Source organism: Wolffia australiana, chromosome 7 (assembly GCF_029677425.1).
Source record: "Wolffia australiana isolate 7733 chromosome 7, ASM2967742v1".
In the NCBI taxonomy this organism is placed as follows: Eukaryota; Viridiplantae; Streptophyta; class Magnoliopsida; order Alismatales; family Araceae; genus Wolffia; species Wolffia australiana.
Window position 1 is genome coordinate 401,297 of NC_135841.1, and position 24,923 is coordinate 426,219.

At 36.3% G+C, this 24,923-nt stretch overlaps 1 protein-coding gene, 1 long non-coding RNA gene and 1 other non-coding gene across 3 annotated transcripts; 2 read left to right on the forward strand and 1 right to left on the reverse strand.

Moving 5' to 3' along the window:
• The first annotated feature begins 7,541 nt into the window (after window positions 1-7,541).
• Window positions 7,542-9,091, forward strand: LOC144705973 (sulfate adenylyltransferase subunit). The gene is made up of 3 exons (XM_078578853.1): window positions 7,542-7,711; window positions 7,808-8,038; window positions 8,814-9,091. Exons 1-3 carry the CDS (start codon window positions 7,568-7,570, stop codon window positions 9,045-9,047), a joined length of 609 nt encoding a protein of 202 aa, XP_078434979.1. The 5' UTR covers window positions 7,542-7,567; the 3' UTR covers window positions 9,048-9,091.
• Window positions 9,092-11,659: 2,568 nt separating this feature from the next.
• Window positions 11,660-11,820, reverse strand: LOC144706222 (U1 spliceosomal RNA). Its single transcript, XR_013582195.1, has one exon. It is a non-coding gene; the product is annotated as a U1 spliceosomal RNA (small nuclear RNA).
• A 5,845-nt stretch (window positions 11,821-17,665) lies between these two features.
• Window positions 17,666-18,897, forward strand: LOC144706206 (uncharacterized). Its single transcript, XR_013582190.1, has 3 exons — window positions 17,666-17,808; window positions 17,888-17,947; window positions 18,766-18,897. It is a non-coding gene; the product is annotated as an uncharacterized LOC144706206 (long non-coding RNA).
• The last annotated feature ends 6,026 nt before the right edge of the window (window positions 18,898-24,923 follow it).

Genomic DNA, 24,923 nt, shown 5'->3' on the forward strand with positions numbered 1-24,923 from the left:
TTTTATTTTCGAAAAATTCATAAAAACCTTAAATAATTCTAGAAAAATATATAATCATTGAATTTTTTGAAAAATATAACTTAAATTTTATTTTATTTGAAAAAATTATGTTGGAAAATTCTATAAATATATCTAAAATCCATTAAAAATAGAATACCATTATAAAAAAATAGAGAGTCGTTTCAAGTGTGAAGACGTGAATATTATCATTTTAATGCAAATAAACATTATAATTCATTATGTGAGTCTAATAAGTGGTGTTAACAACAACCATCAGCCATAGTAACAATTGTTTGGGAGAAGTTCTCTTGAAGGTTAGACAAGAGGAAATGGTATAATTATGTGTGGATTACCCCGTATTAATGATATGTAATGTACATGACGTGGAAGCATGAGTTTTTACATGAACTCTATATGCATGTGCCTCCATTACATCTTCCATGCTGCACATTCTTCATAAGGAGAAATTTGGGACCATTGGTGAATATTTTCTCTTCCCATAGTGGTCCCAACAGGGGAAGTTTTTGTCATAATTGTGAGAGTTGTCTTCCTTATTGAGGCTGCATATGTAGCTGGATGGACACTCATTGTAATGTAAAGTGATGACAAAAATATAGAGGTCATAGAAAAAGTATAATATTGTTAATAAAAATAAACAAAGCTTGCTATGCCATTTCAAGTTTTTGTTTTATGCAACAAATTTTACAATAATTTCAATATTATCCAACAAGTGAGCAAGGATCGAATGCATAGAGACCAGCTATTGAAAAAGGAATTTGTAGTATAAAATAGATTTTAACATTTTTATAATTTATATATATATGTGTGTGTGTGTATTTTTATGGTTTATATGGTTTTATTTCAATAAAACAAACTAAACCTGCATAAAACTGATATTAAAAATAAATACTTATTTTATTTAAAATAAATTATACTAATTGTTTCATATTTTTAGAGCTTTTGGGATTTTTTGGGCAATCATCAAATTAAAAAATATTTTATTATGAGCAGGCAGCTGTTGGCGCCCATGAACTAAATAGGCATCCATGGGTTGTGGCTCCTAACGCACAAAATATTGAGATAATTCTTTGAAATTTACTTTTTCATTCATTAAGATAATGACAAGTGTGTATTATCTGGCTTAAAATGATTTAATCCAATAGTAAAGTGATATTCTTGTCTTTGTGGATTATTTGGTTCTTTATGGAGAATTTTTTACATTATATTTTGAAACCAAAATTATTTTATCCAGAATTTTTTGACATTATATTCTCAAATATATAATGTTTCTATGTTGATAAGTTTATTTATTTATTTGGTTTTGAATTTAGTGTTCAAGTATTCTTGATTTTTTTACGGTTTTAAACCACCATCCCATGTGCCACCATTTAGTTCACTGCTTCGCGACCAACCAGTGATTTCCACAATGATGAGCAGAGATAATAATTGCAAAAGGACGACATCATGACATGGCAAATTGCAACGACATGATGGCCAATCATTGACTAACATCTTTTTTAAAAAACCTGCTGGTGACATTGACTGAAAGAAAAAAAGAAGAGATTCAAATTGCAATAAATGCCTATCGAGATCAAGAAAAAAATCATTAGTTTTGATAGTTTTTAAAGTTGAAAAGTTAAAAATAGTGGTGTGGTGACATGGCATTATATGATTGGCCAAAAAAGGAAAAGCATTTATGTGGCATCACAGTCTTTTTTGTCAGTTTTTTTGTCACCACATTACATTATCATTTCCATTTATGTCGTTTATGAAAAGATAAACATGAGTATGTTTGCCATTCAATAACAGGAAAAAGTATTTTTTGTCTTCTTGCTCTATGTGTGGAGATGTGACACCCATGGAGTTGCCATTGACGGAACATGAGGACACTACGCCAAGCATTAAAAGATGAATACTCAGGTATTTTCAACCGATAATTGGAAAATAGGAAGTGATAGCACTAATAGTGAGGAGAGAGAGAGAGAGCAAAAAGACGGCCTTGATTTATCCAACTTCAGAGTTGGATATCTAAAGATCCTGAAGGCAGACTGAGCTGACATTTTTAAGGTGGTTTCATTTTTACCCCATCTTTCTATCCATGCCCTTGTATCTATAAACTAAATTATATATAGTTTTAAAAATCATCCTTAAACTTTATTCTTACATGTGTGGGATGATTAAAAGAGAGTTTTTTAGATCCTTGGTGTATTGGGTATGTGAGAAGATGCAACAAAGAATAGTGAGATATTACCTGCACTCACAAATTGATGGATATTATGTGGCCATCAAGCCAATCACGTCGCCATGTTTTATTTAAGTTCAATAAATTCCACGTAGATGTGCAGAGACATGGTAAATTATAATAATATCATAATACAATGATTATTACTCTTTAAATTCCTATTTAAACATGTATTCTAAATATTCATACTCAATAAATGATTGAGATGGACATCAATTATCCAAATAGAATAGCACTATGGTTGATCATATGGCTGTAAATATTGAGACACTAAGGACGTAGGGTGATTGCTCTTTGGAGAAAGAGTTCACTGAATTTATCCTCATGAATTTTTCAATGTTATTAGACCTAAAAGTCAATCAAGTTGATTCATGTCATGATTTTATAATTGATATGTTGACCTGAGACACCTATTTTCTGAACATGGCTTATGACTCTTTAAGCATGGGACCCTTACAAGTCTTAGCTTAGATTGAGTAAGAAGTACACTGAGTTAATTGAGCGGTCAAGCGGAAATTGTCCACCCTCGGTACAGGAGGAGATTGGCTTAAGGAAGATGATGTAGCTAAATCCTTGACTAGTGTAGTGAGGATAATAAACAAGGCATTCTCTAATGATCCTTGTTATATGGCACTACTAACCGAATGATGGATAAGGCTTTGTCGATTCACCATACTCTTAAGTCATTCGAGAGTCCCACGTAGAGGAAGGAAATTAATGACAGTAAAGGTTACATTAGAGAGTTAGAACACTACTACATATCTTTTAGAGCATGAAGTGTGGTTTGTTGAATAGTTAACCTATCAATTAGGTTAAATTTGACATTATTTAATTAATATATTTGTCGATATAGTTAATTTATAAGTTAGCAAATAATTTCTATTGAGGAGTTTTAGTTACTAACTAGAATGATACACAGACCTAGAGGGTCACATCCATAAGGGCCCATCATCTCCACTATTGATGTTTATCTACAACCATCTCCACTATAATTTTTGGCACTTGAAATGTATCCTCTTGGTCCATTCCTACCACCTCCATTGAATGTTAATTAGCACTGACAAAGCATTAGAAAAATGTATTTATTTAAAATTCATAAGTATTTTCTATTGTAAAATTATATTAAAACTCTCTTTATTTTATAGATTATGAAGAAATTTGGTTGATTACAAAAATTACTTTCTTGCCATTTATAATTATTTTGAAATAAATTTCATTATCTTCATGAAATTATATTTAAATATTTAAACATATTAAATCATGAAAATATAAATTAAATTTGAAATTATATTATTCAATAGTTTCTCTTTATGGATCTGACCCTTGTGCTGAACTTGTAAGAAAAACTACAAGTATTTTGTTATGAATCAGAAGTTTGAAAAAATTAATTAGCCATGATTTCTAGTACATCAAGTGTATACATATACTCCATATGCATAAGACTCTTTAAATGACTTTAGGTATGATTAGTCATTAAACAATAATTGTTCAATCTAATTACTACTGATGCATGGGGAAATCATCGAAGAAGATCTTCTCTAACATTTCCATTACCATTACTAGGGATTTAGCTACATTTTATCGCTTTAGTATATTTCCTCTTATACCAAGGGAGGTAAATCCCATCTTGACCACGCAATCACATTTGTGGAATAGTTTCCTCCAAGATATAATTTTTTGGAATCTCATGGTTCGAGACTCATAGCTCATAGTCAAAACAGAACCATCCATATACAAGGTGTCATTGGTGTCTCAAGTTTGAGGATGATCCACATAATTGTGATATGAATCAATTTGATTGATGTTAGGTATATTATCGTTCATGTATTCGTACAGATCAATTCACTGAACTATTTTCAAAAATTGCATCCAACATCTATCCATAGTGTCTCCAAACTAATGGCCATAGGACTGGCCATACTCATTATATGACTTTGATTAGACTGTGGGTATTCTACACAGATATTTCAATGTCTATCTCAAGCATCCTTCAAAGAGGAATGCTTAAATTCTATTTATCGTCACATTTTGAGCATCACACATGCATTATAATTAATATTGGAGATTAAGCTTTAAGGGCAGTTTAGTAAAATTTATTAATATGTGTTTTGATTATTGTTCAAAGTAATGCGTGCTTCATTAGGGGTTGTGATCTAGCACAAAAGGTCCTTAGTCAACTAGTTGACTTATTGTAAGTGAAGATAAAATAGCACCCTTAGTTATCTTAGAAGACTACTTAATTTGACCATATGGTGAACAAGTCAAATCATGTATTTAGGACTTGTATTTTCTATGACATGAAGATAAACACATTTGTCTGAATTTGACTTCAGTTGGTTGCTTTAATAACTGCTTCAAATTCCTAACAGCCAAAATTACTAATGATTTAATGAAAATTAATTAGATAAATATTTTGCTATCCAATGGGGATATCTTGATTAAAATGATATGTTAATTCTACCTAAAAGTTTCAGATTATTTTAAAGCTGAAATCCTTGGCATAACAGCTAGTGTTTGCTCTTAACTCTTGAAAGGTGTTTTGAACTTATGGAAAAATAATATATATAAAAAATTTAAAATTAAAATGATTGTTTTTTAATATTGCTTAATCATAATCAATACATACGACTGTTGGACTGATGAAAAATACTATTATGCCCTTTTCGGAGTTCTAAGTTCATATATACAATTTTGAGCCCTATTTTCAAACTCCTTCTCCTTGTCCTTTGAAAATCAAAGTCCAAAAGTTAGAGAGATCTTTCAATCCCTAAAGCAATTTTCAAACATTTTTTGAATATTCTTTGAACATAACATTTGTTGCTAACATCCATCTAATTCCATAGAACTTGGAATCGTGGTTTTTGATGCAGGGTGCTTCAAGATTCAAGGAAAGAAGTCTGGCCTCTGAAATTTGCACATCCTCGACCTGGTGATTAATTTGAAATCCTTAGCATAATTTTTATAATGATTTTAAGATTTTGTTCAACATAATGATATTAATAGCTTCTAGCAACCATACAAAACCAAAGAACTTAGAATCGCATCATTTGGTTTTGAAAGAGTTTCAGGGGTTTGTAGTTAGACATAGAGAAATCGGGCGGCAAACTAAGAACGTTGAAAGATTAATCTCTGGAGATTTATGTGATTTGATTTTGAAAAACCACAGGGAGGTATTGCTGTAGGGAAGTCATCGTTACATTTATGAATTTTGTCTCTGAATTAATAAATTTCTGATCTAAAAATATTCCTGTTGAAATACATGAAATTGGTCCTTGTCTTGAATACTATTTAAGGAGTTGTCATACTGAGTGTTGTTGATGAGAAAATATTGTTGAGAAATATATTTTTCTAGCTAGATCTTTGTGTGCAGTCAGGTTAAGGCTTTTGAGCTCATAAGAAGAAGGCTGTGGGGGCCAAGTTGAAGTAGGTCAAGTGACGTCATTCCGTGGAAGACTTTGGGGGTTGAGGATGATAGAGCTTCATCGACTTTTTTTTCTTTCTTTGGTAACCGTCTTAAGCCCTATTTCCAGGTGATTCACTTGGGGGGGCATTCACTCAAACAGGATTAGGGCACATCATCAACTGGGGACAGATACCCCCAAACCGCATCAAGGATTAGCCTAAGCTGTCTAAAAAAAGTCTGTTTCCCATTTCCTCTACCTCATTTCTTAGGTATAAAATTCCTAGGTTAACTAAAACTAAAAAATAATCTAGATAGAGAACCAAATTGCTCCCTTATTAAGTTATTCCTTAGCCACTTAAACTAGAAAATATTTTGTATAAATGAACATTGAATGATATGTGGAATATGTGATTGGCTTGTAGGCCACATATAATTCTAACTTTAACCACTTCTTCAAATTCTCTTTGCCTCTTCTTTCTCATGTCTTCTACCCTATTCATGAGTTAGTTCTGACAATAAATTTTATATCTTATTGTACTTTCCATTAATGATGGGTACTTATGATTCCACCTTGTTGTATTTGGGAATTTATAAAATTCGTAAATGTTGGTGGGTTGCCTATAAAGGACCCAAGATTCCTGATTATTATGACCAATTAAGACTTAACTTGGTCAGAAAATTCATTTTTTTCTTTTTCTGTTTGAATTTTTATTTAAATATAGTGTATGAAAGTGTTTCTTTATCACATCATAATATCTAAAAATAAAAAATAAATACTATGGGCTGAAAACCAGAGTCAACACCTTGGAGTAGTTCATCATCAATTGAGAATGCCATAGACACCATTGATCCAACAAAATACAAAACTATCATCGGTGCCCTCATCTCTTATAGTTCAAGATACACAATTGGTTATCTTATGTCTTTAAGAAAGCCCTCATCTCTTATAGTTCAAGCACACAACAAAATTTGGTGCCATGCAACATTGAAACAGAATAAAAGGCCATTTAATATGCCATTACATAGATCATTTGGTTAAGATTGTTTTTCCAATAACTGAGAAAAAGGTTCATCTTCCATCTATGCTATAGTGGGACAATTAGAGCTACATATTGTGATTCTGGCTGTCTTCAATTCTACGAAAAAACATACTAATATAGCCTTTAATTTTTCATCAGCAGGTGGTAGTGAGGATCTGATTAGGTTTGGATATGTAATATTAATGATGTTCAGTTTTGAAATTTGGTAGGTTTAATTTGTTATGTGACAATCCCCGTCAAACTCCTCCTTACGCTCAGTTTAAGTTGTATTTTGATCTCCTCAAACCAGTTCTTGAGAGTGGTTTGATCAGGGCTTCTTGTACATTGTTTGGAACCTGAAATAAAATGGGCATCATAAGAAGGGGAACACAGATGGATGAAAAAAATAAAATGGTCAATAATGTGACATGTTCATTGGAAAGTTCTGTTTGATTATGGAAAAGCTAATACTGCATGGATGCATGTGTTTGCCCTTAAGATAATATAAAGAGATGAACATGCATTCTACTTCCATACTTACATGGTTTAATTTTGCTCCTTTTTTCCCTCTCATCGTTGGCTTGATTTGTCTACTATACTATACTAATTGAGGAACCAAGATATGTTCACAAAACTTTTGCATAGTAAACAAGTAATCTGATCATTCATATTAAATCATTTCTTTCTCACACAGACCATGTGGCTATCATGTACAAAATGCTTATTCAAGTCATTATCCTCTTGTATCATAATCATGTATTACTGAATAAAACACCCATCCATCTCCTGCTTGTACAGAAAGGGCTATGAAGGACGTATGGGCCTGTTTTAATTCGGCCCAGTGAACTCCCCTTCAAGAAGGGTTGAGAGAAGAAACAATGAATTCCTAACCAGCAAACGGCGATGGCGCAGCTTCTCAACTTCAACTCTTGCGCTTTGCCAGCGTCGACGCCGACGAAGAGCACTCGAGAGGAGTGGGCAAAGCTGCAGAGAAAGGTTTCTGGGTTTGGGCGCCACTCTTGCTTCTTTTTCGATGGCGGAAAGCAGGTATCTTTCTTCGTTTTCGTCTCGGACGAGCTCGGATTCTGAAAGAATTCGTTTTTTGGAATAAAATTCTGAAAGGATTCGTTTTCTGGATTGTAGGAGCGGGCCAGGAAGGCCCTGGAGAGCGCTCTCGATGGCAAGAAGACGGATTTCGAGAAGTGGAACAAGGAGATCGAGAAGCGCGAGAGCAGCGCCGCCGCTGGCGGCGGCGATTCGGGCCGGGGAGGATGGTTCGGCGGCGGCGGCGGGTGGTTCGGCTGGTCCAGTGATGAGCGCTTCTGGGACGATGCTAAGCAGGCTGGAATAACCGTCGGAGCGATTGTGCTATTGGTGCGTCTTCCTCTTCTTCCTCTTCAACTCCCTTGTAGATTGTTCTAAATTCTTCTGGGTTGTTTTTATTCTTCGTCTATTCCTATAGATTGTTCTAAATTATTCTGGGTTCTTTTTCTTCTTGCTCAGTTTTGTTATTTTCTCGAAAAACCTGCAGAGTGATTGACAGGGTTTGAATCTTCTTCTTCTTCCTCCCCTTCAACTCCCTTAAAGATTGTTCTAAATTCTTCTGTGTTCTTTTTCTTCTTCCTCAACTTTTTTTTTTTCTCCAAAACCAGCAGAGTGTTTGACAGGGTTTAAATCTTCATCTTCCTCCTCTTCAACTCCCTTAAAGATTGTTCTAAATTTTTTTTTCTTCCTCTGTTTTTTTTATTTTCTCCAAAAACGAGCATATTGATTGCCAGGTTTGAATCTTCGTTGCATTCAGCTCGTTTCCTCTTCTAGAATCATCTAGATTCTTCCAAATTGATCCACTTCTTCCTCCTCTTCTGTTCTCGACTTCGTCCTGGTCGTCAAATTGGTGCGGATTGAAAGGGTTTAAATAATTGTCGTAGCTTCTTCTTTTAGATTTTTCTTCCTCCTCTTTTCTCGGCTTCCCCCTGTTCGACTCATTGCCGCAGAGAGGGAGAAGAAGCAGGAAGTTTGGCTGGGTTTTTGAAATTTTTTTTGCAAATGCTTCTTCCCTTTCTTCGGTTCAGAATTTTATAGATTGCTCCGTTGTTCTGGGCTTTGCCCAGTTCGTTTAAATTGATGAGGTTTGAATGTTTCAACTCAGATTCTTCTTCTGGCCAAGGGGAGTGTGATGTTTGCCGTGGTTTGCAACTCGCTTCTGTTCGTGCTGAGAGGAGTGCGGACCCAAGCGGAGCTCGCCATGAACTTCATCTCCTACAGAGTCCTCAGGACTTCGTCTCCGAGCTCGATGTCCTCTTCCATGGAGACCACCTCTCCAGTTGCGTCTTCTCTCCCCTCTGCCAAGGGTAATGTTGTGAGCAAATGGGCATCAGACTAATGTTATCATCATCATCTTCTTCTTCTTCATGATGTTATCATCCTGATCGTCTCTCTAAGGGGCATATGTGCAATTTCTGGGGAGTATCAGCGCAAATTACCATCTTTTGGGGGTTTTCCGTTCTCGGCTGTATTGAGTTGAAGGTAGTAATAATACGACCAGGAAGGAACGGCATTTTGGTCAGTCGTCTGTCACAGTGTTTAAGGCTCCACTCCCTTTCTGTCTGAATTGGGCAGGCCCGTCCTTTATCAGATACCCGGATGAAATCTAGACAGTTTCAGATGCCCCTAATGGATAATTGGACAGATACTGAATGGGTAAGGCTGGTGGCAGATGACAGTACTGGATATCGGTTAATTTCTTTTGGGTGGCATTATTTCATGTGGAAAAAAATGGAAGGAAAAGAGTGGTATAAATAATTTGTTCTCAATACTTGGTGTTAAAATGCTTTGGCTTTGAGAAACATGAGGATAGCATTATTAACCAGCTAACCAAAAGTCAAAACTCACGGAAATGAACATTTTATAGGTCCCGGCAATTAAATTTCCTGTTGAATCTTGACCCTACTAGTTGAACCTATCAAATTAATTGAACATTGATCAATTAACTTAACAATGATTAAAATTATTCAAAAATAGTAGAGGAATGTGACATAGCTTAATTATATAATAAATGATTAAAATGATATTTCAATTTATAAGTCAGATACTGAAAAAACCGATTTCCAATACCGACAACCCCTTCGATAAGGATGGATGACAGTATCAGATATCAGTAAAGTCGGGTATCAGGCTTCGAGGAGGATGGATGCCAACATCTGGATGGATAAGGGAATCAAATATTAGTATAGTCGAGTATTAGATTTCCCTATTTCCAATTTCTGTTAAGGCATCCATCCTGATCTTGCATCCGATATCGGGAATGTGATTGGCGAACATTGTAGGACACCATGGCCAGAGGTGCAGGTTTTGGAGGACTAGAGGTGGCAGCATCAGCATTGCCATCAGAATTGGAATGCAAGATGTGAAAAAATAAGTCTTTTATGTTAACATGGCTAGAAATGGGGCATTGAAAATTTTTGTTACAGAAAGTGAACGGTACACATGGTATCAATGGCAGCTAGCCATCGACATAGTATGAGAAAGTAAAACTGAGGAAATAGAGATTCTATCAGTAAATATGTCAAAGCAACAATAAAGGTTTTGATTGAACCTCTAAATATTTAAGTTCATCTGCTTTTGTTAAGGTTTCAAAGAAAGAATTAATAAATGACTACAGCTAGCTCAATCAGTTAACCTTATCTTTCAGGGGATAGACCCAAATTAGAGTAGAGAAACTTTGATAGGAATTAGTAAGATAAAAAACATGAAAATAGGGTGCTAGCATTCTAGTATGCATTTTGTTTGCTCCTTCACTTTGTTGCTTCTGCTCATAAATTTGCATCTTTGAAACTTTCTTGGCTTCACTCCTGGAGTCATGCCTTTGGAACCTATTGAAAGAAACGAGACTTTCCTTAGTATGAAATGGATGTTGATGATGAAAGAGCTTCTTTTTGAGCTTCTTATTAATCAATGTATTGTGAGTAGAATTTTCCAGGTTTGATCTTTTGGTTATAGGTTTGATGCTTGCTTAGCTGCACCTATAGTTCAGGGACGTGGACGGGACGGGACGAGGATGGTTCAGGACGAATTTTGTCCCGTCATACATCATTTGTTCGCGCAAGGACGAAGGACGGGACGGTTTTTCGTCTGCCGACAAAAAAACCGTCCCGTCCAGTAATGTCGGGACAGTTTTTTGTCCCGTCCAGGCCCAAAATCGTCCTGACCTTCGTCCCGGACGAAAAAATATAATGTAGGAAAGTATTTTAGTCTAAAATAAGAAGTCTCCCGCGCCCGGAAGATTGAGGGCTTTCCTTTGAAGTTTCCCGCGCCCGACAGATTGAGGGCATCCTGTGGAACTCTGAAGGAAGAAGGAAGAACTCTGAAGTCTGAACTCGGGAACTCTGGAACTCTGATTGAAACGTGAAGTCTCCCACCAGGCGCAGGGCGCTCCTCCGCCGCTTCTTTGACGTCGAGGTATCTTCGCATCTCTTTCTCTTTCAACGGCTTTATTTTAATGTTTCTGTGTTGCATCCCGTTTTTTCTTAGTTTGATTGATTCCATTCCTTTGCGCCATTAAGTGCATTTGTGTCGTCATCATCGCCTTTGTGTCGTGCGTAACGCCTTTCTGTTGTGTAACGCATTCATTTACCAGAAGCCGGGCTCTCATTTAGCAAATCCATTGCCAAATATGAGAAACAATATGAGGCCAGCCTTAAACACCGTCATGTGGAAAGAGACGTCAGACGAGAAAGACATATCTTTTTATATATATGTCCGGGTAATAAAATATTATTTCCCCTACAAAAGAAAGTATCAATACCTTCTATCTCTCCGATCGAACAGGGAAACTATATTTAGATTCCCAGTGGTAGAAGAAGTATCTAACTACTCTCTCCCTCCCAATTGCCTCTTCTCTCCAAAGTATTAACTCTCCGTCATATGAATAGACCACAGTAAACCCATAAATTTTAAATTTCTGAATTACACTTCAACAATTTCGTTTTGAGTTGGGTGGGGGCCACGCGCACGCAGGCCCCCGCTACCACAAATTATGATGTCCACTCTCCCACTTGGGGAGATGGTAGCCGAGCGCCCCGCCCAAGTGCAATGGAGGTCACGCGGCTAGGCCACAGGCCTTCTTGATCACCAGTAGACCCCGTCCAGGTAAGTATGGAGCTCGGAGTAGCCCACTATTTATTTTGAGCCACTGGGCAGGCCATCGTTTACGGTGGAATCGTTAGCAGAACGCATCCAGTCTCTCCACACCGTTTACGGCCGATGTTTTAACACTTGCTCCCCATTTGTGGGACGAGTACTTTGCAGGTACACGGGAGTCGCGGGCTACACCAACAGCTATGCCTCGATCATCATTGACACCCTAGCATCACGCCGAGTCATGTGAGGATACCCTGCGTCGTAGTCAACGCATTCCATGCCGTAGTGTTCGTTTGCTCCTCCAACGCCTGGCCTATCATCACCCAAATGAAGACGTCATCGACATTACCTCGAATTTGAACTCTGACACCCCGAAGCCTTCCTCGAAGCCACCGGCTGAACTTTTCCTTACGTCCCCAACAGTCCTGCTTCCACATTGCACGCCCTGGCAGCACGCGGTAATCATTGAAAGTGCACACCGCCTTCTCTCCCACTTACGGCCCTTCCTTTTTGGGGCTCCGGATCCCCCTTAGAAGGTACCCCAAAATTGTTTCAAGGATACAGCTTTTTGGGAAGTCCATAACTTTTCTCAGGAGATGATTAGCCAAGTACGAGCTATGGTAGCCCAACCTTTTCACGACGACCACGTCATCACGGGTTCACGTTCAACTACAGCCCCCTTGGCGGATAGCGGTGGCAATGGGTGGCTAGTCGAGTAACGACCATGACATGTTCAGAACCAAGCTGTACTAAAGCCACTCTCTTCTTCAACGGAGTTGAATCTTCTGAACCCCGTGGGAGTTGACGTATTGCGTGTGACGCATACGTCCCATACGGCGAGAGTTACGACTCTCCATGGGGGCCTTAACCGTTTGTAAGCCCCCATGCTTAGTTGGTTAAAACATTTACTGATCCTGTTTCTTTAAATATCTCCAGTAACGGGGAAGAACACAGTTGTTGTTGAAGTGAATGGGTTTTTTTCTGTCTAGCGTTTCTCCTCTCCTTCTCTAGCACTCTCTCTTCTCTCTATCTTTATATCTTTCCGTCTCTATCTACATCTCTCTCTCTCTCCTCTTTCTGTGGGTGGAATGTTGGACACACTGGCGAACCGGGATTTTATCCTCTATGGATTTTTCCTGATTAATAATGTAGCTTACTAAACTGATCAAATTTTCTCTGTCCAACTGTGTCTAAAATGTGTTTGGGACGTGATGTTTCTCTCTCTCTCTCATTCATTAATAGTTACGTATATTACGTTTGTCTAACTACCCATTTTGTATCTTTGAAATGTTTTTAAAATGTTCCATTGAGAGAGAGACTGACTCGATTGATCAACCTTCTTTCTACATCCCAAGTTTCTGTAAGGGGTGACCTCTCTCTACATATGGTTTATCTTTCTATTTCTTCTTTCTGTGAATGGAGAGTTGAAGGTGAGGACAGCTCAGATTTTGATCCTCTAGAGACCTATTCAATTGATATCAAACTTCACGTGGCAATTCAATATATCAATTCATTTTGTCTCATGCAGTCTTACCCCCTCGCATGTATGGCCGGGGCTTGGTCACGCTCTTCAGCAAGCTGAGTCTCATTTCCCCCACATCCTTGGGGCCTCAATAGGATTGACATTGATTTGTAATCAGGTATACGCATTCTTCTTTGCGTTCTTTGTTGGTCCGTATGGTGTATGGTGGTTTGTATGTGGGGCGAGTTTTGTTTGTTTTAAATTAAGTTACCTCTTGGGATAATGATATAATGATTAATTTGTTCAAGTATTTTTGGTCCTTTACTGCCTTTGATGGATTGCGGCTGTATGAATTTTTTACTTGAATATATTATTTGACTTTATTGATTGCGGTGTTTGAATTTGGTTAAGGATTTGTAGGGATTTCTGTAAATGTTGATGAAGCAACCATGAAAATTGCAAATGTAATTCTGTATGAGGAAAATATCTGCAAGATTTCATGTGATTGAAATTATTTACTGAATTTCCTGATCGACTGAATTTAATCGTTAATGTCACTGACACGTATTTTATAAATGATTGCATCTTGTTAACTGCCAGGTAGAGTAACGGATTCCACTTCTGCTACTACCCCAAAATCGACGGCTAAGGCTACGCCGTCAATGTTCACAGATTACATCGCAATCGAGGTTGATGACAACCTATCAACTCTTAGCAGAAGACGTAATCGGTCAAAAGTTTTAGATCATTTTGTTGAAGCTGGCCCAGACGAGTATCAGTGCACGCTATGTCAAGCAGAGAACCCCATCCGTAAGGTCGTCATCAGGAGGAATAAAGACAAGAGCACAAATGTATTTTGGAGACATTTGGAGAAGGTGCACCACAAATTTCACGACAAAATTAGGGGACACAAGCTGAAGCAGAGAACCATTCTTCGCTACGAACTACTCTCATGTAAGTTATACTTACATGGCATCACCATGGAGCAGACAAAAGAAGAGTTTGTTAGGTTCATCTACGACAACGATCTTCCTTGGCGTCTTGTGAAGAAGAAGTCTTTCCGAAGACTGTGGTTCTATGGGACACAGGTTGTGGGGGACATCCCTGGTTCGGATGCGGTCAAGGCGACGGCTAAAAGGATGTACACTGATGTCCAAGGGAAGCTGGTGGAGATGTTTGCAGACGTCTCCAGCATATCACTTACCATGGATGCTTGGACATCCCAAAACAACATCGCCCTTTTAGGAATCACAGCCCACTGGATCGACAATGACTGGAAGCTATGTGAGCTTCTTCTAGGACTGTGATAGATCAAGGGACCCCATAGCAGCTCGAACTTAACGATGATCATCATGGAAGTTGCATATCATTACGGCATTGAGTCGAAGATACTTGCCATCACCACAGACAATGCGTCCAACAACAGAACAATGATTGCTTCCATTGTGGATCAATTGAAGACACTAAACCCCCAATTCACCATGGACCGACATGTACCGTGTTTTGCCAATGTACTGAACCTCGTAGTCCAAGCCGGACTCAAAGTCATTTGCAATCCAAAACCCCATACAACAAATTTGCTACGTGTCTGAGATCTTCGCCCAGTAACACCGTTGGACACGGAAGACCCAACTGATTCAAATGTCGAGGAAGATATTGCGGCACTAAATGCACCTTTGGGGGAAGCTGTTTCACGCGTGAGAGCCATCGCGAATGCCATTCAGTGCTCCGCACAGCGTATGGAAAAATATGTTGATATGTGCAAGATGTTTGATTTACCGGATTCGAACAAGATAAAGATCGACTGCCCAACACGCTGGAACTCCACTTTCACGATGTTGGAGTGTGCTCTTGATAAGAAAGATGTCCTGGACCAAATGGCTATGTGGTTCCTTTCCATGACCACCAGAGATTACGGCCTATGTCAAGAGGACTGGGAGTTGATAGACGAATACCAAGGCGTCCTTGGGCCACTATGACAGGGAACTGACTTTGCGTGCTCGGCGAAGAAATTGCCAACAACTAAAGTAACGTCATTAGTCACGGAGCTGACGAATCACATTGAGCATGCTACGAACAATATAGGGGCAGCATTGGATGCCGATCGACGGAGTGCCCTACGGTCAGCGTGTGGTTCTATGCATAGCAAATTGATGCAGTATGCAACGGTACTTTGGGGCAATAATACCATCGCTATAGTAGTGACATTAGATCCGTTCTCAAAATTAGATGTGGTTGATCCGTCATGTAGACAGAGTGTGCTTTCCTATCTTGGCAGTCTATTGGATTCTGTAGCTACGACTAAAGCAGATGAATGTGACTCAGAGCGGGGAATGTTGTCGGTAAGTCGGCGTCCAAAGCAATATTCGTCCAAGCGGCAATATACGCGTCCGTGTACTCGTCAACGACCACATTCAACGCCGAGGCAAGAGCTATATACGTATCTTAACATCCCATGCAATGAGGAGGAGGACAACCCTCTAGGTTGGTGGAAGGATGTTGGGATGTGATAACTTGCAAATTAACATGATTAATTAATGAATTTTATATTATATTTATGTGTTTTAATGACTATATTTCCATGTTATCATATTAAAATAAAGATAGATCATTTAACCTTTCATTTTATTATTAATTCTGATTTTTTATCATTTTTTATGGAATTTAACTTCATTTCAGTGAAGAAATATTTTTTACAGGGTTTTAAATACTTGGCTAGAGGTTGGTAAGTGTTTCCATGATTTTTCTGGAATTTTCCATATTTTTATATAATTTTTTGACCATTATATAGCCAAGAAATGATTTTTACATATTTAAATAACACATATATTATTTATTTGGCATTTATAATATATTTAAATATTTACTAAGGAGTATCCACGTCATTCGCCCGGGCGAATAAATGGATATATTTATTTAAATAAGAATAAAGAGAGAGAGAAGAATAGTCAACATAAGTGGCTATGATTTAAAATATTTAAAGAGAGAAGAGAGAGAAGAATAGCGGCTTATGATTTAAAATAAAAGAGAGAAGAATGGTCAAAGATTACGGCTAAGAGAATAAAAAATATTTTTTTAAAAAAAAAAAAAAACCTTTTGTCCTTTTCTTTTGTTTTTATTATTTCAGGGTGACGTGGAGAATTCCTAGCCGTTCAAATGACGAAATCACTTGCCAATGATTGCGGGCGGACGACGCGCACAACAACGTGTCAGGGCGTGATCCGAGAAAGCGGAAAACGAGAAATAATCATGCTAGCCAATCAAAACGCCACTCCCAAGCTTATTGGAGGAGAGATAAATAAATCCAACGGCTCAGATTTTTTCTCACTAAAACCTTGATATCTTGAGATCTACATGTCCGATTGGGCTGAAATTTTGAGGGTAGGTTCGTCTTTTCCCCCTCTACAATCCAGACGGTTGGATCTTTAAATGGAGGTCTGGAAAAGGGCGAAAATCACTTTTGGAGGCTCTCCCCAAGCAATTGGCCAGGAAGGACACAGGAGGCATTCTGGAAGTCGTCAGATCTGGATCTCTTTATCAAATTTGTAAGTTTCTGAATTGTATGTGATCATCTTCTAGGACGAGTCGGAAACGCCGTGGCATGGGCGAAATGTACGTGCCCTGGAGTCATGTTTTGAATGCGGCATCACTTCTTGTTGATTTGGATTAGAGATCGGACTTTTGATAATTAATTCTTAATCATTTTAGGACATTTCTGCTTCATTACATTTTTAATTTAGGGTCAAATTGGGGCTTTCCCAATATCTTCACTTTCTCTCTCTAGGTTAATTTGATTTGTTTCTCTCTCTAGATTTCGGTTTTTATTGTTTAGGAATTTAATTTAATATATAAAATCCCAAAAATAAAATTTGAACCGAAAATTCATCCATTTTGAACTCCAATTCAAAAATCACTTTCTTGATTATTAAATTCCCAATTTTAATTCTGAAAATTATTATAAATTTTATTAAATTGGGAAATTAATAATTTATATTTTTATGAGCTTAAAATAATAATAATATTCTTATCTGGAATTATCTGACCGAAATCAAAATTAAGTTTTACTTAATTTTGATTATTTTAAGAATATTATTTAATATTAATTGAATTAAATATTGCAAAATTCAAAATTACTTGACTTGATTCATAAAAATTGTTTGAAAATTCTGAATTGTTGCCTCCTTGCGGATCGACCCCTTGCTTGCTCTATATTCTTATTTAGTAATTAAGGGGATTATAAATTTATTGCATAAGTCTAAAAAGCGCAACGACCACGTAATTTTACGTGATTTTTTGGCTTATCAGGATGCAGTACTTGCCGAATTTGACAGTAATTGCTTGCCAATTCCTCGCCATGAGTCCGACCAGCACGCCGGTGGAGCGGCCTTTTTTAGTCGGCCGAGGCATCACAACGTACCGAAGATCACGGCTCGATGCGGAGAGCATTGAGATGTTGATGATGCTTCGCGCATGGTTCCGTCGTGTAAGCGGGACTTCGACGACTCCAATGATGACTCCAACGATGATGACAACTCGGGTTCTGGTGGGTTATGCTCTATCGCTTTCCATTTTTCAGAAACAGGTTTCTCTTTTTCTAACTCTCTCTACATTTCATGTTACAGAGTAACGGGGAGACGATATGATCACGCTGTCCCATTCACTCATCCACTCATACGTTCATTGTAAGTTCTGTTTCCTCTTTACTCTCTCTCTCTCTACTCCAATTATTATTTCAATTTTGGTTAAAAACAAATACTAAGATAAACTTGACTCAAATTTTGCTCTACGAAATTTGCCAATGACATGTTCTGATTATTCTTGAGCTCTTACGGTGTATAGTAGTGGAATTTCCTTCCGTTAATGTATTGATCATGATAAATGCTGTATTTCTTGGCAAAAAATGGAGACTAAGAAAAAATTGAATCAGGTTTCGTTTAATTTTTTCTGAACAATTAGTTGAGATATGTTGATGTGTCTTATTGCTCAAAGTTGATATTTTTCAGCATGACTCCATGACCTGTGAGTTTTCGTTGAGATATTCCAGCATGAATTTATCACTCAAATAAATTACCCAGTTTTCCTTGCAATGAACGACCTCCAACATAAATACAGAAAATCTATAGAAAGAACACATCATCATGCAATATTCATATAAATATAACGAGAACAAGATATTGTTCTTGTTTCCCCAAGCTGGTGGACTGATAGGGGCGCTAGATTCAATCAAGAAGGACACAAGTTTCCCTCCACCGTGTATGGTGGTCAAAGCTACAGACAAGTCAAAGGCAATGCAATAAGATGAGTCAAAGTCAACGATCCGAGCACGTAAGAACATGGGGGGCCAATGGTGCTTACTGTCGCATCCATCGATGTGCTTCCCTCCGATGAACACATTCCGAACCGTTGAGATATATTTTGGTTGAGAATTATTTTGTCATATATTTTGGTTCTTATTGAACAGTCAATTATAACTCACATCAATCACTCTATTAACCTTCAGGAAGTGGCTGGCCTTTGGTCGTGGGGAGGCGGCTATGGTGTGGCTACGGTGCGTCTACAGTGTGGCTATGGTGCGGCTCTGGTGCTTACCGGCCTTCTGCGGCGTATTGTTCTGTTCCCTACTGCGTTGTATTGTTCGTCTACTTCCTTCGTACTGAAAATACTTTAAATTCTTGTTGAACATTTAAGTTGATGTCTACAACTTATTTGAATTTGAAAAATTAAAAGTTCGCCATTTTTATTTTGTTTTACATACTCAGATCGAGTGATTAACCTCAAGAAAGAGCAATATAAAAATTATTAGGGAACCACCCTTTTAGGTATCGGTTTTCAATATTAGTTGATTTAAGTAATCAAAATTGAACCCATGAACATAATATTTTAACAGGTCGAGCAATACAATAATAAGTAATAGTGCAATTTCTTATTTTTTTCAGCAATGCTGCAATTAATTTCACCGTATATATAGTTAAGCAATTAAAATTGAACCTATACACATAATATTTCTCCATATCTATAATTAATGTTGATTTAATAAATTACCCAAATAAATTTGATTAAATAAAATGGAAATGAACTCAATTCTAATAAAAAATTAGTTACCCTGTAGTAGGAATTTTAGTTTAATTCATAAACCTTACATTTCGTCGGGGATTAAATAATCATTTTTTCAAATTTTTACCGTCCAAATTCGTCCATCAACCGTCCAAGCCTATCGGACGGACAAATTTTTCGTCCCATAGGACGAATATCGTCCCGTCCCACAGCCAGTGGATGATTTTCGTCCTACAAGACGAAAAATTTGTCCGTCCGCGTCCCTGCACTATAGCTGCACCACCTTGCACATGAAACCCATTATTTAATCCTCTCTCTACTTTTGCTTCTTAATTCATGCCTCATCTATTTCCGATCTTTCGAAAGTCAAAGAATGTGTCACAATTATTGATACATTAGTATGTCAATCTTATGGAAGAAAGTATTGGACTCCCATCACATTTATTGCTTATCTCTTATAATATATCACAAGATATATGAGTTTAAAATGCCTCCATCACCTGGACCAGCCTCACAGAATAGTGTACACGCATTCCATCTTAGTGATTTATCCTTGCAGTTCTGTGTTAAAAAAGAAAGTGGTAGCTAAACAAGTATAAAGCTTAGTTGATTTTTGCTTATTATTCTGGGGCAATGGGCTTCTTGGCACCAAGAAGCTAGTTTGCAATATCTATTTTAAAGTATAAATAGAAGTGTCTTATCTTGGAAGTGGTGTCTAATGAGCACATTATCGTCTTTTTCTTGATTGAAATAAAGTTATTTTGTGAAGCTTATATGTTGGGTGTGAAGCGTTTCAGGCCTTTGAAGAGAGAAAGTGAGAAAATAAAGTGCCCATCCTAAAATAATAAAACTAATGACTTTGATTGGAACTTCTGATTTTCTGAATGAAGTGGCAGGCATGGAGATAAAAAGAAGTGTTGCGCCCATTTCATTACTTGCTCTTTTAATATAGGTGCCCCATGCTAAATAACAATTGGCCATGATATCCTTTGGAGATGGTGAAGGCCTTATTTCAGAACCTATCTTCCTTCCTATAGATGACCAAGAGGCTTGGCGAATAACACTTTATTTTGTGACAGTCAATATTTATCTTGTATAAGCTATCAGCCCCCCTCCAATTTTTCTTATTGAAGATGAAAAAAACCATGTTCCTTAAGTTGCATCAAAAGTATCTATTGTACCATCTAAGTGGAAGCAGAGTTAACCCTCCTTAAAGAAGGGGGGATGGAACGGAAACTTGATAACACCCTATATTTGGTCTCTATTTCAAGAAATTTGGCAAAATTTTATGCATTTAACGGGATTAAAATGGGGTTGTTATCATATATCTACATGTAATTAATGTTTCCAAGTAATTTCTGATTTTCTCTAATTTTCTGTTAATTTTATGAATTTTCTGGGATTTATTTAAGCTTGAAATAATTATTTTTAAATGAAAATGACAGGTTTAAATTTTATTTTTGAGGTTAATTAGTGTGGGGATGGATTATTTGAATTGTATAGAATTTTCTGGAATTTTAAAGGATTTTATTGGATTTTTCTGGGATTTATAAGAGGAAGAAATGAATTTTTAAAGAGGAAATGGATATATTTATAAGGGGAAAATGAGTGTTAAAGTAATTTTCAAACTTCAATGGGATTTTCGGAAATAAGTGTTGCAATTATACCTCTAAAAACGGCTCTCAGTCGTTTCGGCAGGGCCATATATACAATTATGTAAAAGTTGCAGGGATTTAATTGAAAATTTTCATGGTATGTTTTATAATTTCAGGAAAAATCAGAGAAGAGAGAGCGCAAAAGGGGCATATACCCAATTATTTTTGGGCGGCGTTAGGCCACAATTTCACATTTTAAGGTCTTTAACGCAAAACCACCAGAGTTGTTTTCGCGTGATCGATGTGGCCTCATCTCGGCCGTCGGATGAGAATCCGACGGTGCTTGAAGAGGGGGGCCACAAGGAGGTAAGTTCACCGCCCGCGCAGAGCATACCATTTGCGCGCACTGGAAGTGACATGGCATTTTCTTACTCGTCCATGCAGTGAAGAACACACTTTTAGATGCGTGTTATAAGTACCACTCACATTTTTTATCTTTTCTTTTGGATTTTATTTTCGCTAAGGGTACATGACGTTCGCAAATTCAACCCAAAAAAAGATATTTAAACCGCACCAGCCAATCAAAACGCGACACATCATTGCGTGTGTAAAACGAGAATTAATAAATAAATGGATTTAAATCCAATGGCTAAAATTGGTTTAAATCCATTTATTCATAACTTCGGATCCTGAAGTCTGACTGATATGATTTTTTATGGATTTTCTCTTCTTGACCTCCTCTTTCTAACTTTATGTTGAATCAATCAGATTAAGCCTACATTGATGGATAAAAATTAATTACTAACTAGGGGTAAAATGACAATTTTTGCCATGTAACCTAAGTGTAAAAGCTGAATTTCGAGAGGAGAAGCTCATTCTAGATGGTGCTCTATCACTGCTGCAAGACAGAGAGGAGATCCAGCTTGGATCAACCTATTTGGTACCTTTTTTCTTCTTTGTATTTGAACTTTTAGTGTATTTTGGATGATGTTTTAGTTAAATTTCTTCTTCGTTCTTCTTGATCTTGGTCTGAACTTCTAAATCGCTAGGCTTGAGCGAAATGTACCAGCCCTTACTGAGATTGAGAGGAGAGATTGAGAGATTTACCTAGCTATTCCAAGTGCACATTAAAAAAATGATAAAAAATTTTCAATTTCTATGAGATTAAATTTCCCCATTTTTATTATCTAATAGTGTAGTTATTTCTGAATTATCAAACCTACAAAACCAACCAAACCAAATCAAAATTTCCCTCTCAACCTCTCTAATTGACCCCTTTCACCCTTCTCTTTGGATCAAAGAAGCCAATCTAGAGCCCCTTATTTCTTCTGTTCCTCTCATATCTTCTACCCCCCTTTCTAACCTCTCAGGTTGATTTGATCTTCATTGATGATCAAATTAACTCTAATTAGGGTTGAATTACTCAAGCAAAGCATCAAATTGGATTCATTACTATCTTCCCTTGGACGATACCTTTACTTGTCACTACACATCTTCAGTAGGTTTTTTTTTATAAATTTTATTGTATAAGCTGAAATTGACAACGACAAGGGATTAAAATATAGAAAAATTCACCTCTACTTTGGCTTATCAAAACTGTTCAGAAAAAAATGCATGGTGTGTGTGGAAGTGAGGAGGCAGACACTTGCGGCTACGAATGATATTCTTTCTCTATCACCACCTGATTGGTGCAGTAGTGGTTACCTAAAGAAGGTAATTTTATCTGAAGGTGCCACTTCAAGATTAAATGGTATCTTCAAGATAACTTTTATTGAAAAGAAATTATCCAAAGGGCCAACTTTATGAGGGGGCAACAATGTAATGTAACTGTATCATTGGAACGTCTACTCCTAGGGAGGTACAAAGTAATGAACCATGACATAGGAGAAGGGACAGATCACATGTTGATCTTTGATCCAACAAAACTTTACCAGAAGAATAGGATACAGACTGAGAAAAAAGCAGGACAACAGATACGCGTGGCTGAATTTATGCTGTATTTTCAAATAAAAAATGCATGAATTAATCTTCCAGAAGTTTAGAAATCTATTAAAATTTCCAACGATAAATTTATGAGAAATTTAGGAGCAGAATCAATGGCGCTTCTGAGTGAAGGGACGAAGCAAATAAACATTCTAAAGAAAGTCAACGATAGTGCCTAACATATTACTTCTGAATAAAATTTCTTTAAATTTCACTCACTGATTCTTCAGCACATACTATAGTAGAATATTTGCATAGTAATTTTTCAAATTTTTCTCATGTTATTTATGATCCTTCCATCTTTTCAAGTAAAGCTCATTGCATAGATATACCTATTGTATCACTTTAACCTTTCAAAAAAGTGAGGATAGAAAAAAAGCCCCAAAATGAATATGTTTACTATGAATATCTCATAATGCAACATCCCATCTAGGACCGGGACCTTTTATCATGACTTCTCTTTACATCCCATCATCAACTACTTTAAGAAAAACATTAACCATTCCTGATTGGAAAACAAAGGGTGTACCTCTATTTGTACCTTTGAATCAGAAGTGTTTTAATAATTCCATAAACATCTAAAAATTATATGACAAACAAATAATGTAGCGTTTTGTTCAGATGTAACAATACCATAGCATGTTCAAAGGGTATAATAGCCAATGTGACTAGACTTACCGTAAAAACAGATTTCTCAAAACAATTATTATCAAGATATTTTTTAATATATCTTCTATCAGTTTCAGATTGTTGTTAACTCATATTGACCAATCAAATACCAATATTTTGCTATATAATAAATACTTAATCCCATATATAGAAATACATATCGTCTCAATAATAAATACTCCCCTTTTATCAATTATGTAAGAGATGTGTCCTTGGGATTTATTAGATTAATTATCATACAATAAACCTTGATATTGTTGATCAATCTTTATTCAAAGAGCCATCCCATTTTAATTTAAAAAATTCTAGAAAACAAAATCTTGGTGTGCTTCTTAGTGAAGGCAAATTGTGTGCTAATTTATAATATCGTTGTAATTTTAATTTTTTTAAATCAAATAAATTTGATAAATATATAAAACTCACTCAGACGTATAGTTAGAGCAAGGTTGTCTCAACGTGGACTGGCCTTTAGATGTGAATTTAATAGTTGAGTTATTAAGGATAGTGATTATAGTAAGTGATAAGAAAGACAACAAGACAAATACAGAAAATATAAGATATTATTTAGAGGTTTTATAGATCTTAAAGATAGTATTAAAGTAGGATATTAAGATGAATTAGTAGAATTATAGTGAAGGACGATAATAGTGTAGGTAGTGGAAAAGGTAGAGAAGACTAATAAGATAGATAGAATAGTAAAATATTATGAATTGAGACTAAGAGGTTATTTAAGTAATTAGTGATGAGATATATGAGAATAGGAAGTGAATATAAAGATAATGATATTAATACCTTAGTCAGATAAATAATAAGGAGTTATAGTAATGAGATGTAAGTACTCAATGAATAAGAATAGTTATTGTAATCAGAGGTGAGAGGAGAAAATTGAAGAATACCATAAGGATTTTGATACATAGGGAGAGAAAGTATTTAAGTAGGAGTAGATAAGTGAGCTAAATAAGTATTTTTATATGCTAAGAATTTAAGATTAAGTTTAAGAGATATAGGGAGAGAAGAAGGAATTATCTAATTTATAATATACCTAAGTAGCTACACAGGAAGAGAGAGAAATTAAGAGCAAATTAAGAAACTAAGAAGAGTAATAAGGATTATATATGATTAATAATGTGATTATATAGTAGGCTAAGATATATATAGATATTCTAGTTATTATATAGCTATGTATGTATTTATATTTTTTATAGATTTAATATTGCATAAAATCAGAGAAATAAGGGTAGTTCTATCCACACCCGAAGGGTCTTCCACAGAATGCCCGAAATAAACCAAAATAGGAGGTATATATATTTTATATTTATATATATATATATATTTAAATGTTTTATCATTATAAATT

Bases quoted from the DNA above. Each gene is read 5' to 3' on its own strand.
- LOC144705973 (XM_078578853.1), top strand. From the start codon at position 7,568: ATGGCGCAGCTTCTCAACTTCAACTCTTGCGCTTTGCCAGCGTCGACG. The intron at 7,712-7,807 runs GTATCTTTCTTC...TCTGGATTGTAG, and splicing joins TTTTCGATGGCGGAAAGCAG to GAGCGGGCCAGGAAGGCCCT. The intron at 8,039-8,813 runs GTGCGTCTTCCT...GTTTCAACTCAG, and splicing joins TCGGAGCGATTGTGCTATTG to ATTCTTCTTCTGGCCAAGGG.